Source organism: Papaver somniferum, unplaced genomic scaffold (genome assembly GCF_003573695.1).
Source record: "Papaver somniferum cultivar HN1 unplaced genomic scaffold, ASM357369v1 unplaced-scaffold_139, whole genome shotgun sequence".
In the NCBI taxonomy this organism is placed as follows: Eukaryota; Viridiplantae; Streptophyta; class Magnoliopsida; order Ranunculales; family Papaveraceae; genus Papaver; species Papaver somniferum.
In genome coordinates, this window is record NW_020623156.1 from 4,509,394 (window position 1) to 4,522,794 (window position 13,401).

The following is a 13,401-nucleotide window of genomic DNA, read 5'->3' on the forward strand; positions in this document are numbered from 1 at the left end:
AGTGTTACATGACCTGGGAGAGGTGAAGCAGCATACTGTGGAAGAAGAAGGCGAATTAGTAGATAACACGGTTCACTCTTTAGTTCAAGTGGCCTGCAGTTACGGAAGAATAGAACCTGCACAACAGGAGATCTTAAAAAACAACATGAAAACGCTGGTACTACGGTATCGACAGAGATTTAAAACTGCAGAGGCTGTTGATGGTGTGGAATAAGGAGTAAACAACAATGATGATACGTCTGATGGGGAAGATATTAATATAAATAATATAGAGGAGAATGTGATGGCGAATGGAAGTGCGGAAGAAATGAATAGTGTAGAGGAGATACATGTTGTTAGGGAAGAATTAATCACCAATGGATTTTAAGATTATATTTTGGAAAATAAGAGGCATGAACGACTTTGACAAACAAGTGGCTGTGAAGAATTTGATACTTTCGCAGAGGTGTGCAATATGTTTGATTCAGGAGACGAAGATGCATAGTATGACAGATTGGTTCGTTCGTCAACTTTGGTACGACGAGAATTTTGGATGGGCTTATGTTCCTTCTAATGGATATAGTGGAGGCATTTTAACTATATGGGATAGTAGCAGGCTTGAGAAGCTGGACGAGATATTCGGAATGAATAACATCACTTCATTGTTTTCCACAAGAGCAAACAACTTTCAATGGGATATTTATAATGTGTACAGCCCTTGTGATTATGAACCAAGAAGGGATTTCTGGCAGAACATGGCTGAAGTGAGGGAATGGTGGACAAGTCCTATATGTATCGCAGGAGACATGAATGCTATTCATTCCAATGAGCAAAGGAATCACGGAGATGGAGACAGCCGTAATACAGCGACGTTGAACTCTTATATTCTGGATAACGAGTTAATTGACCAACCTTTGATAGGTGGGGCTTACACTTGGTCTAACAATCAAGTCGACCCGCTGCTGTGTAGACTTGATCGCTTTCTTTTCAGTCATGATTTCGAGGAGGCGTTCCCAAATGCTTTACAAGTGGTGTTGACAAGAACAATATCATACCATAACCCAATTTTGGTTATTTCTGAACCAATTTTGCCTTCCAAACCTTATTTCAAGTTAGATAGGTTGTGGTTAGAGCATAAAGACCTTGCTCGGAATGTTCAGATGTGGTGGGGAAGGTTGTCGTATACGGGCAGTGCAAGTACACGTTTTTTCCTCAAGTTACAGAACCTAAAACACCTTATCAAGCCTTGGAGAAAGCAACACTATGGTCACGTTTCTAGAGACAGGAATGATCTCACGGCTAGAATTCACGAGTTCAACATTTTGGAGGAGACTGTTAGACTTCAACATAATCAGGTGGAGGAAAGAACTCAATATAAATTGAAGCTTAGGAATATAGAAGTAATGGAGGCGAAGAAATGGAATTTGAGGTCGAAACAAAACAACTTTTTAGGTGGGGAGATTCGAATACTAGATACTTTCATAGTATAGCTAGTGCAAGGAAAAAGCGTAATACAATTGCGAAACTACAGGTGGGTGGAGTAGATCGTTTCGATCAACATGTTATTAAGGAGGAAATACGAAGCTTTTATATTAATTTATTTATAGAAAGAGAAGAGGTGAACTCAAGTATGGAGAATTTATATTTTCCAAAAATCACTGAGGTGGATAGGCTGTGGTTAGAAAGAGAGTTCACGGAGGAGGAAGTTTGGGATGTGATTAAAAAAATGGGGAGTAATAAAGCTCCGGGGCCAGACGGTTTCACTGCTGAGTTCTTCAAGACTTGTTGGAGCACAATAAAGGAAGACTTCATGAAACTTATCAAAGATTTTCACAGGTTTGGCTCAATTGACTGGCGTTTTAATTTCTCTTTTATCACTCTGATTCCAAAAAAGGAGGATTCATGCACTCCTAAAGACTACAGACCTCTAAATCTTATCGGTATGGTGTACAAGATTATTTCCAAGATTCTTGCAGTTTGGTTGAAGATGGTGATGCCAATGTTGATTTCTGATTTCCAGGGGGATTTTATTCATGGTAAACAAATTCTAGATGGTGTTTTAATTGCTAGTGAATGTGTTGATAGCAGACTGAAGGCTAGGAAACCTGGAATTTTGTGCAAGATAGATATGGAGAAAGCTTTTGATAATGTCAACTGGCAAGCTTTTTTTACGATCTTGCAAAAGCATGACATTGGCGATAGATGGATCAATTGGATTAAATGATGTGTAACTGCTACTCATTTATCTGTTCTTGTGAATGGTGGTTCTACCGAAAAATTTAAACCAAGCAAGGGTTTAAGGCAGGGGGATTCTTTATCTCCGTATCTTTTTCTTTTGGTGGTAGAAATCCTCTCGAAACTCATTAATGATGCGGTGGCGAGAGGACAGTTATCTGGTTTTCAAGCGGTGGAACATGGTTCTATTATATCTCACCTTAAATTTGTGGATGATACTTTTGATATTTATTGATGCGACGGTGGAGAAAGTTAGACGTTTATTTATTATTCTGGCTGTTTTTGAAACCATAACGGGGCTGAAGTTGAATCTAGATAAGAGTACCATGATCAGTGTGGGCGCGGACGAGGTAATCGGTATAATCACCCAGTGACTTTACCAATGTATTACAGTGACACCGGCCATCGACAATCTCTTTAATTGCTTTTAAAACTTCATCCTCAGAGATCACTGCATCTAAAAATGCAAACTCAGTTGATGATATTTGGACAGACTGAATATCTTCTAAATTGGGTCTCATAATATGTTCCTCTGTGAAAACGTCTTTGTAGAGTTGTACGATATGACTCTGTAATTCTTTCCTGTCATCAATCAACACCCCCTCAATACAAAGTTTTCAAATCCTATTGTATCTCCTTCTTGATGTAGCAGATCTCATAAAATGAGTTGCATTCCTATCCCCCTCTTTAAGCCATTTGTTCTTTGATTTTATCTTCCATGAAGTCTCCTCCATCGGTGTAACTCTCAAATTCAGCCATGTGTTGTATCTTTTCTGCAAGTTGTTCCTCCACCAAATTGTTAACTTCAGCTTCATCATCTAGTTGTTGAATCTCAGCGAGAATGTTTTGAAGCTTGACCGTAGTGTGACCAAAAGTATCCTTATTCCATTCTTTGAGTTTGTCTTCAGAGCCTTTAATCACTGCTATAAGTACCTTCAAAAGAAAAAGATTACCACAAATTCTCAATCATTTCTATAAAGTCATTCTCCAAGAACCACATTGCCTCAAACCTAAATGGTCTAGGACCCATGGATGGATCTGAAATATCAAGAATAATGGGAACATATCTAATGTAGGTCTTGATTTAGCTAGTTGGCAAACTAATGGGTAATGGATCTCAAAAGAAGGGGAGATGGGAAATTTTATCTAGTCTGCACATAATGGGATTATCTTGACCGTTGGACCAGGTAAATCTTGCACCTTTGAGTGGTAGATGCATAAGAACATGCTGGGATACAAAATTTATAAAACCCTGCATACTCTTGGTTATTTTTGTGCAACCTTTTTTCTCTTCACACTTGAGAATGATGTAGAAATCTCCGCCAACACACCAAGGCCAATCCCAAAAACTACAAACATTATCTAATTCTTCCCAAAAGTCAGGTCTTTCAAAAGGTTTATTTGGACCATAAACATTTGAGAGAGTCCATTGGAAGTTATAAGATTTTTTGTACATAATATGGGATGAGCATAAGTTCCCAGCAAAGAATCAGTTACCTCTATCAAATTCTTATCCCATAGGATAATCATGCCTCGAGAACTTCCCATTCATTGTTGGAGAGTCCAACCAAATTTGCTTTTCCCACAAATTTATATCCCAATCAGTACAGTGGAGCATTTTTGTTTCTTGCAGTATGATGATTGAAGCATCAGTAAGCTGAATAGAAAATGATTAATTAGAAAATGTACAAATGTACATTTTTGCTATTTACAAAAATACTGCCTTTTAGTTTAACCAAATGATTAATAAGAAAATGTGAAGTTTTGGGGCAAATATTGACAGTTTTAACTGGAAACTTTGATATAGTAGTTGAGGTGAGCACTAAGCGTGCCTTTCGTTGCCTACGAAGGGCACCCAAAATTGTGTCCCAACCTCTAATGCCAACCACCAGTAAATCAGCAGTTTAATATCTGAACTTATCAGCACATGGTGGCAATGGGAGTTTCTTTCGAGCACCAAAAGCAATTATGCAATGTACATTTCTATCATCAAAACATTGTATATGAAGTAAATATTTAAACAAACTAACCGTTATTTAACCAATTATGTGTAAACCCCATCGATTACAAATATAAAGATCATAAAATTTATACACCACCCAATCGTAACCCCACATCAAAAAAGATATTTCCCATTCTTTAATATTACAAATGTTACGATGCTTGTGATGTTATATTTGTGCCGAAATTCACTTCCGATATTTTAAAATATATGGCCTGATCCGACGACCCATCAAAAATAGAGCGGCCATTCTCCCAAAGGTCATTTGGATCTTTTAAGGAAGTATATATCGTTTATGTCTTTTCGGGGTTTCACCGGCTAATTGGGTTATCAATTTTAATTGTCAAAATATTTTTCCAATTGGTTGATAATGGGTTCATCAATAATTTAAGAAATTACTTATATTTTGATATCCATGCTCCGCCTGAATTTAGTTTGGTATTTTTTGGATATATAATAAGAATTTCCAAACTCTAAAGCGGAGATTAGAACAACTAGTCGGGCTAAAGGGTTATTTGGCGAATCGCGGTAACTACCTGCAATAATTCTATAACACGGTTGAATCGATGAAGCTCTCATATTAACCATATTATCATTAAAGTCCTATATATGTTGTCATCTTGATAAACATAACAATTACACCACAACCACACTACTATAAAGACGTTCTAATTGAATCCTTCCAAATAGGTGTCGTGTACATAGATATCTTTGCTATCGAGTATTAATAAATGCAATTCATGATACAATAAACTAGACTGCATGAGACGTAGGCGTTTACTCTGATGTTTTCGTAGGCTTATAGTCTCTCAATTTTCAAAAAATGAGGCATGCAAAAATAATAATAATTAAGTTTAGCTTTTGATGTTGATATCGCAACCGACATACTTTGGATTTTTCCTACATATTTGCGAAAGAATTTAACGTCGACTGGCATAATCTTATGTACAAACCAGTCATGTAGGTGTGAAATCCACAAAACTGGTATCAGGATATTTTATTTATTTGTTGATGTGAATATGTAGCCGGCCTTAGCCGCGACCTCTCTAAAATGTCTTAAAAACTTTATCTAGTTGGTCATGCAGATACGTGGACATCCTATTCTAATTAACTTAATTGATTTTGGATATCATTTGCTGCAATTTTATGTGAACTTATTATTTATTTTAGTAACCCTAAATATTTTCTTTAGAGCCTGGGCATTTCTATAATGTCGTCCATGAAACATTACAAATAGCAAATTTGAGAATCTAATCACACCATATGGCTACAAAACGAAACCAGATAATCTAGTCAGATCTATATAACCAAAACCAGATAGTCCTGTTAAATTTTTCTTTTTCTTATAAATTTGCAGGTGGCCAAGTTTCAAAGAAAATGAGAAAATGTTTATGCATTGAAATGGCAAGCATGAATTTATGTGCATTTTTTTTGTGAAGTTATATGTATGCAGCACTTTCTTGGCATCGCGCTGTATCTATCACGGAACCTACCTTCTTAATATTAAAATATTATTATTACTGTACTTTTTATTTTTTTGTAAGACAAACAGATGAAGGAGGTGACTTTGATATCTATAAATACCAAATTATGGAGTTCATCATCTTGACAACTTCAACTAGTAGCTAGCCATTCAATCTTTTCTTTCTCTTATCAAGTTCCTCTAGAAACAAACATGGGGAATAACGGTAGCATTAATGTCAACGTGCATGTTCCTCTGTTTATGAGCACCGGAAACGGAGGTTCAGCCGATAACAGCCCCAGTAGCCCAGTCTCCACTGATAGGCTTTTTCGAGCTATATTCGTGGAAGGCCATACTTTGCTTCCCCAAATCGTGCCAAAAGCAATAACAAGTGCTAACATAGACTCAGATGGTAGAGTCATGTATATTACCTTTGCTGAAGGTACGTAAATATTAATTGATGATCGGTTCACCAGTATTTAAATCTTTTTCTCCTAGTATATTCTCTTTTCTTCTTGTCCCAGCTTCTATTATCTTTGGTTTTACGATCCTCATTTTGGATCACAAAAATAAAAATAAATATATTGTTGACGAAAACAGTTTGTTGTTCTGATTTTTCACCAACTGGGTACGTGTTCTAATTAATGTTCCATCTTGTTCTTGGTTTCATTCCAGGAATGAAGCTGAAGTTGGATGAAATTGACATGGAAAAATTGACGTGCAGGTGCACTATGTCTCATTCCGATGCAGACGATAGTGTTGGTATAGTTGTTACGCATTGCAAATTTGAACCTGCTGCACGTGGAGGATCGGAGCTAAAAATGAGTACCGATTTCGTGCCGAAAGGTGATGTTGACCAAGTTGAAGACGAATTGGATTCTCGAATTGAAAAGGTTCGAGAGACCTTCAAAATTGTTGGTCGTTACCTTGCTAAGAATCCTGAAGTTTGTGCATAAACAGAACTTCTTGGGTATTTGGAGATATTGTCTTTATTTTGCTCGTGTATGAGAATAAAAAACTCCTCTGGCTGAGTTTGCTTGTATAATTCCGATATAATATAAAAACGGAATATTGTTGTCTTATCAATTTATATTTATATATCTATAATAAAAATGGAAGAATGTTGTTTCTATCGATATATATATAAAAATGGAAAGATTGTTGTTGTGTCCTATCTTAGAGCAAGGGCTGGTTTAGAGAAAGGATGATCTGGTTGAGAGTTTCTTTAAAAAATGAAAGAGTTGATGAAATCTAATTTGCGAAACCTGGTGATTACAAATTTTGGCAACGGAAATGCGGATGTTGTTAATTTTGGGTCGCAACAGTTTGCTTAACATTTAGAGCTGTTACGAAACGAAGAGGTTGAAACAACTGTAGAGCTGCATGTATTTGTATGACATGTTCTAATGAGTCTCTGGTGTTAGTTGTCTATTCTTGAGAATAACCATATCACTAAGGCATCTTCATATGCACATGCCAAAACATGATATTTAACATATATGCACTCTTTATGGATATGCCAAACTGCCAAACTCATATGTCTATATGCCAGTCCTGGCAAATAGGCATACACGATAGAATTTGTATCGAGCGATGGTCAGACCATCTCCAGCGATAGTCAGACTATCTCCAAGTAATTATATATATATATATATATAATCTCTCCTTCCCTCCTACTTTTTCACTTTTCTAATATATTTTTATATCTATAGGGTCCCACTTAATATATTATAATACTAAACTTTTTATAAATACTCCACCACACAAATATAAATATATATTTTATTCATTAGGATTCCACTCAACACAATTAAATACATGATTTTATTCAAATTTGCCATATCTACCATAGTGGAAAAACTTATTTGCCATGCCACATGGCATGTCAAACTTTATTTTTTTGGCATGTGAATGGAAATAGGCCTAACACATGTTTCCCCGAGAAAGAGTTTTTTCTCTTGGATAACTGTGAAGGTTTCCAAACGACCCAAAATAAATTAACCTCAAGAATTTTGAATTTTCATGGCCCTAGAAAGATGAAAATATATTCCTTAGAGAATGGAAAGCCGTTGAACAATCTAAGGTTTGGGTTAACTATCACGGTATAAGAAAGGTGTAGTTTGGTATGATAGTAAAAATTACGTTGATCAAGATGATTCCATCCGAAAAGGAAACCTCCAAATGAAGAAGCATAATAGATGTTCATCTTACTTGCACGATTATCAGTGACAAAAGTCTGTTTGGCCATTCTGGTCATGTAGAATTTGTGTAAAAGCTTATTGAACGTGGAACTGCGGGGTTATATTGGAGGTTCAAAGGACAGAGTGACGGAGCTTCAGCAACTTTTAAAAAGCCATTCCAGGTATGGAAGTTGATAAGGTTGACGAGTAATCAAGATGGAAATCCTCACTATAAAATTATGTTAAGTTTGTTCTTCTATTTTACATCGCTTCCTGAAGTGCAGTACTATTTGTCGGCCTATAAAACTTAGGGGTGTCATTCTGATGGGGTCGTAAGCATTTGTATCAGTATACCCTGGGCTTCTACATTGATGTAAATCTCCAATATTTGATCAGATGTGAACTGGTCGATGTTTTGCCTAATACATTACCAGTTCCAGAAGTGCAGTACTTGTACTTCTTCGAACCAGGCTCAGAAAAAGAAAGGCGGCGGAAAAAGAAAGGAATTGTGTTAAAATCTTCTCCGACGTCAGAAGATTGGGAAAAACTTTTAAAAATCATTTTAATTTTTTGAGACGAGAAATCATTTTGTGGTCGATGCCGATGATACTTCTATGATATCGGAAGCCATGATTCAGTGTTGTAGACAAAAGACATCTGTTGTTGTTGTTGTTTAGGGTTAGGATTTTATTTTTTTTAGGGTTAGTCGTTGCTCATAGGATTATTTCAATTACATGATTTAACGGGGTATGTTCCATTCAATGGGCGTGATTGTACGTTTCATACACGTGTAAGGTTGTGAGGACCGACATATGTAGCATTTCAATGTGGTGTTTCTAAACATTCAGTCAGGTGCCTTTATTGCTAATGAAAACCCATTTGCTTTGCCGACAACTGGTGGAGAGGAATGGCCAACAGAATCAATTATTCCTCCTTGACAGTTCCCTGCAGCACAAGCAAAAACTATGCCATTTCGTAAAGCAGCATCAACATTTATCTTGATTATGTCAGGAGGTGTTGGATTCCAACAAGGTTGAGAATGAGCAGTAGTAACTTTGGTCCACTCAAACTGGACCCTGCGTCATCATTCTCAATATAGTTTATAGTAAGGATTAAACAAGAAAAGAATTTTTCTTTTTAACAAGGCATTTCTAGAGATCAAGAGTGCCCAACAGATTTTTTTTCAAGGAAAGCGAGACATATTGTGCTTGAGGATTCTTCAGCTTGGATTAATTTCTGATAAGATTTGAGGGGTGTAAATCCTTATAAGTTTGTCCTCAGCTTCCACATTGATGTAAATCTCCAGAATTTCTCAGCTGTGAGTTATTGGTCGAAGTTTTGGCTAATAATATCCTTTATGTAGTTTTCATAAATCTGACAAATACATTCCACTATCACTCAATAAGAATTTTAGGTAATCATCTTCTTATTATAAAATGTAGACAGAATTACAAGGATTGATCTAACTATTACAATGATCTATTTGCCCTAGATTTACTTTCTCGCTCTTTATTTCTCGACTCACTCGAGAACTCCCCCACAAGTAATGACCTCTCTCCATTATTTTCGGGATCACTATGCGACACATTCGCTCATATACAATTTCTCATCTTCGCATAGCGTACCTCTTCGCACAGTTCTTCACACTTTACTCGTGACCTTGCTGACGTCATCTGGTGCGTCATCTCAACTTTGCTGTGTGCGATGCACTTCGCTTAGGTTGTATTCTTTACTTCGCTTGATTACTAACTGTGAGATATTTTACTCATACATTTTGCCTCTTTTTATTTCGCTTATTCTTCAGAGTGAGCGATATGATAAACTTTCATCTTATGTTATCGCACATGTTAGTCCCTTTATGTTTTATTTTACCGACAATATCCCTGATTTCAAGCTCTCTTCATGTACGCTTGTCCTTTTAACCACTCATCTTCCGACAAGTCCTTTTAACCGCATGTTTCTATCCGTTCAATTCTTCGCATTAATGAGAATAAATCTCGAAAAGCGGGTCGTACTTTCCTATATACTCTCTTCTATTTTTTTCCTTCTTTTATTTCTTTCATTCTTCTTCACCTTATCTGCAAGTTTGTACTCTTCATTCCCATTCTTCAATGGCTCCCGCTGGTAAAAATATGGAGATCGAAATTAACAGATTAAAAACTGAATTCAACCAGAGGGGTTATAAAATTTCTCTTCCTCTTTCATTTGATTTCGCATCAAAACTTAACCTTGATCTAATCAAATCTGATCAATGGAATACTCGAAAAATCATCGTTGTGTTAGGTCAACTTCAATTTATACCAATTCCTCTATATAACCCTGAGATTCCTCTCTTCTATAGAATTCTTGCTGATGATAGATTCGCACGAGGAAATTTCAGCTGAGTGGTGATGCTATTAGGATACCGTTGGAGTATGCTCGCCGCGCAGCTGGTCTTGGAAATTCTTATCCTGATGAAGTGCGAAAAGAGGATCATCGTGATAAAATTATAGATCCCTCTGAGTATGCCCTTGATAATTTATTTAATAACTATTACGTCGTTGTTATGAAAAGTAACGTAACTCAATGGGTTGTTCGCATAAGAAGAGTAGATGGCATCACTGAAGATAAGAAAATTATGCGAGATGTTGATTGGAATTCAAATTCTAACCGAGCTGCTCGCAGATTCAATGATTCTAGTTGGCTTAATTGCCCTGTCATGTTAGAAGGTTCCTTTGTATCTGGTAAAGCTGCGGATGGTTCTGACAATCCTCTGCCCGAAGATTTCCCTCTTTACCGTCCTTGGGAGTTTAAATTACTCGACAATGAGGAAAAGAAAGTAGCAGTATGTGATCCTCTTGATACAATTTGTAACCTCTCATAACTTTCCCTCTTATCTCTTATTTCTTTTCCTTCGCAGGCTGCCAAAAGGGTCAGTACTTCGCGCAAGGTATCAACTTCGCAGAATAAGGAAGTAAGAAACACTTTTTTCTATTTTTAACAATATTTGCCTCTGTTTCTTATCTTTATTATTCGCGTAAGTGAATCCTTTGAATGACAAGACTTTGGGCAAGGGCAAGAGCGCTCCTAAGAAACCCATATCAAAATCTGTATCCAAGATAACTTCGTTAAAGATGATGTCTCTAAGAAGCGTGTGAGATATGATTTTTCCTTAAGCTCGAAATCTTCAGATGACACTTTTGATTCTGAAGAAGAGGTATCTATCGATTTGTATCCGAAGAAATTGTATGATCCTTTTTCTGGTGATGCTTTTGCTACTCTTGAGGATGATGAAATGGATCGTGCTTTCAAGATGGTCTCAAAGATATGTACTGCTTCTAATTGGGAAGATCGTTCTCTTCGTGGAGCTGCCTCTGCGATAAACCCAGATTTTCAGTTCGCGATGAATGGCTTGGTAATATTCTGCAAATATTTGTCTTTTATCTTTTCCTTAATATTTATTCTTTTACTTATAATGCTTCTTTTATATTTTCACAGAATGCCCGCATATCTTATGCGATCTCTTGAGACATGAGAAGTCTAATCTTTCGGATGCAAATGCGAATCTTACAAGCGAAAATACAAAACTTAGAAATGATAATTTAACTAATTCTCAATTGGTTCTCCAAACTCGAGAAAGGAACAAGGAACTCATTGGTATGTAACTTATACTTTCTCACTCTTTTTCTTTTTATGAGATCATTCGGACTTCTTACTTAGTTATATTCGCATACCTGTATGACCTTTCAGATGAAGCGACTAATCTTCCCGATGCTGAAATCCTTTTAAAACACCTTAATTCCTCTTTAAATAATTATCTACTCGAGAATTTGAAAACCTTAGCTTAGAAGAGTTAAGATCAAAATATACTACCCTTAAACAATGCCATAGAAGTGCATTATACTCTGTCAATAGTTTTAAACGACGTTTATATGAGAGGAGGGAAGCAGTTCAAGTATTGGAGGCGAAAAAGAACAAACTTATTATTGAAAAAGATGAAATCGCTCTTAGGGGTACAAAAGCACTAGAACATTTTCAAGAATCTATTATTGAAGTTAAAATAAAACGTGATTCAGCTTATCGAGGAAGGAAACTTAATTCGATCTCAACTCCTTATAGAAAGTGAGGCTGAATTTAATTTGGATGCTAGAGTTCTGAACGATGCTAGAAACAATTTAGGTGTAAATGTTAGCCTTCAAACTGAGCATTCCACATTGGTCGCAGACATTATTTCCAATTATGAAGGTCATTTGTTGTTCTTTGATCTTCACTCGTACTCTTAAGATTATTGTCTATTATTTTAACTCATTTGGTGATACTTCGAAGAGAAAGTGAAATAGTATCAAAAGAAAATTGCAGAGTTAGAAACTCGCTTAGCTGATAAAGAAGAAGAATCATCCGCTCGTTACTCCAAGTATCAGCAATTGAAGGAAATTTGGTTCAACTTAATCCAAAACAATAGTAACGATGCTAATCGTTCTCGTGAGGCTGATGTTAAAAGAGTTTGTCTGGAGAATGGTATTCCTTTGTCAAAGTACAGTTTTCCGGTGATTCCTGAAAATGTACCCATTCCTGACATCCAAGTTACTGATGGAGAAGAAGATTTTGAAGAAGAAACTAGTGATTCTGAAACTGAGCGAAATGAGGAAGATGAAAATTGATCGCTTCTTCTTGTTGTAATATTTTGTTGTAACTTCAGCTTTCATCTTTTTAATTTAAATCTTCTTTTCTTTGCTTCGTATTTTTGTCCTCTTCATACGCATATAAGACTGTCAAAATGGGGCAAATAACACTTCCTTTGCATTCCCATTCTTGCCTCTTGTTATTTGGCATATCTTGATAGACCAAGTATGATTGTTATCCTCTATCATAAACTTCTCTTGGTGCGAGCACATGTGGAACATGAATAATTTTTTTTCTTGTATTATCTATGAGGTCGTATTTTTGCGTTCGTATGTAAAGGTCTTACGCTGCCTCTGTTTATGTGCGACGAAATCGCAGGCAGTCTTTACACCGTAGTGTATTGACCCATTGATCTCGTCTTATCATTTTCTTATATTATTTCCTCTTCAGGTTAATTCGCATAAATATCACAAGTCTTAATACTCGTACGAGCTAAAAGTCTTGTGACATTTACGACTTTTGACACAATTCAGCTCCCTAATGGAGGGTGTCGTCCTTATCTTCCCCCTGGTTGCCCCTTCAAGGAATCTTACCTGTATCGGGTTAAGATTATGGCTCTTCCCATCCAGTTTTTCAACAACCAGTTGATTTCGCAGTCTTGTAACTTTTCATCTACAAGACTTCACCCTAAGTGGGGTATCTTCGGACCGAGTGCATCATAGTCAGGACTTGTCAAGAGTGGCAAGCTACGCTCCAGACGCCCCAGGCACTCTTGACTCAACCGTGTACCTCGACGCCCTGATCGATTTTATGCACTCCTTGGGAGAGCCTTTCTCACCTTAGCCTCTCAATCTAAGATTACTATCTTAGACTGAAAATTTAAGGTATCTCTCCCGGATGGGCATTATCGTGTAATTCTCACCCCAAATCTCCACAACTCA

At 36.6% G+C, this 13,401-nt stretch overlaps 2 protein-coding genes across 2 annotated transcripts; both read left to right on the top strand.

Moving 5' to 3' along the window:
• The first annotated feature begins 356 nt into the window (after positions 1–356).
• Positions 357–1,469, top strand: LOC113335304. The gene has a single exon (XM_026581404.1). It carries the CDS (start codon positions 357–359, stop codon positions 1,467–1,469), a length of 1,113 nt encoding a protein of 370 aa, XP_026437189.1.
• Positions 1,470–5,846: 4,377 nt separating this feature from the next.
• Positions 5,847–6,843, top strand: LOC113335197 (major allergen Pru ar 1-like). Its single transcript, XM_026581319.1, has 2 exons — positions 5,847–6,120; positions 6,354–6,843. The coding sequence occupies exons 1-2, from the start codon at positions 5,892–5,894 to the stop codon at positions 6,632–6,634; spliced, it is 510 nt and encodes a 169-aa protein (XP_026437104.1). The 5' UTR covers positions 5,847–5,891; the 3' UTR covers positions 6,635–6,843.
• Positions 6,844–13,401: the final 6,558 nt, after the last annotated feature.

Bases quoted from the DNA above. Each gene is read 5' to 3' on its own strand.
- LOC113335304 (XM_026581404.1), top strand. From the start codon at position 357: ATGGATTTTAAGATTATATTTTGGAAAATAAGAGGCATGAACGACTTT.
- LOC113335197 (XM_026581319.1), top strand. From the start codon at position 5,892: ATGGGGAATAACGGTAGCATTAATGTCAACGTGCATGTTCCTCTGTTT. The intron at 6,121-6,353 runs GTACGTAAATAT...GTTTCATTCCAG, and splicing joins GTATATTACCTTTGCTGAAG to GAATGAAGCTGAAGTTGGAT.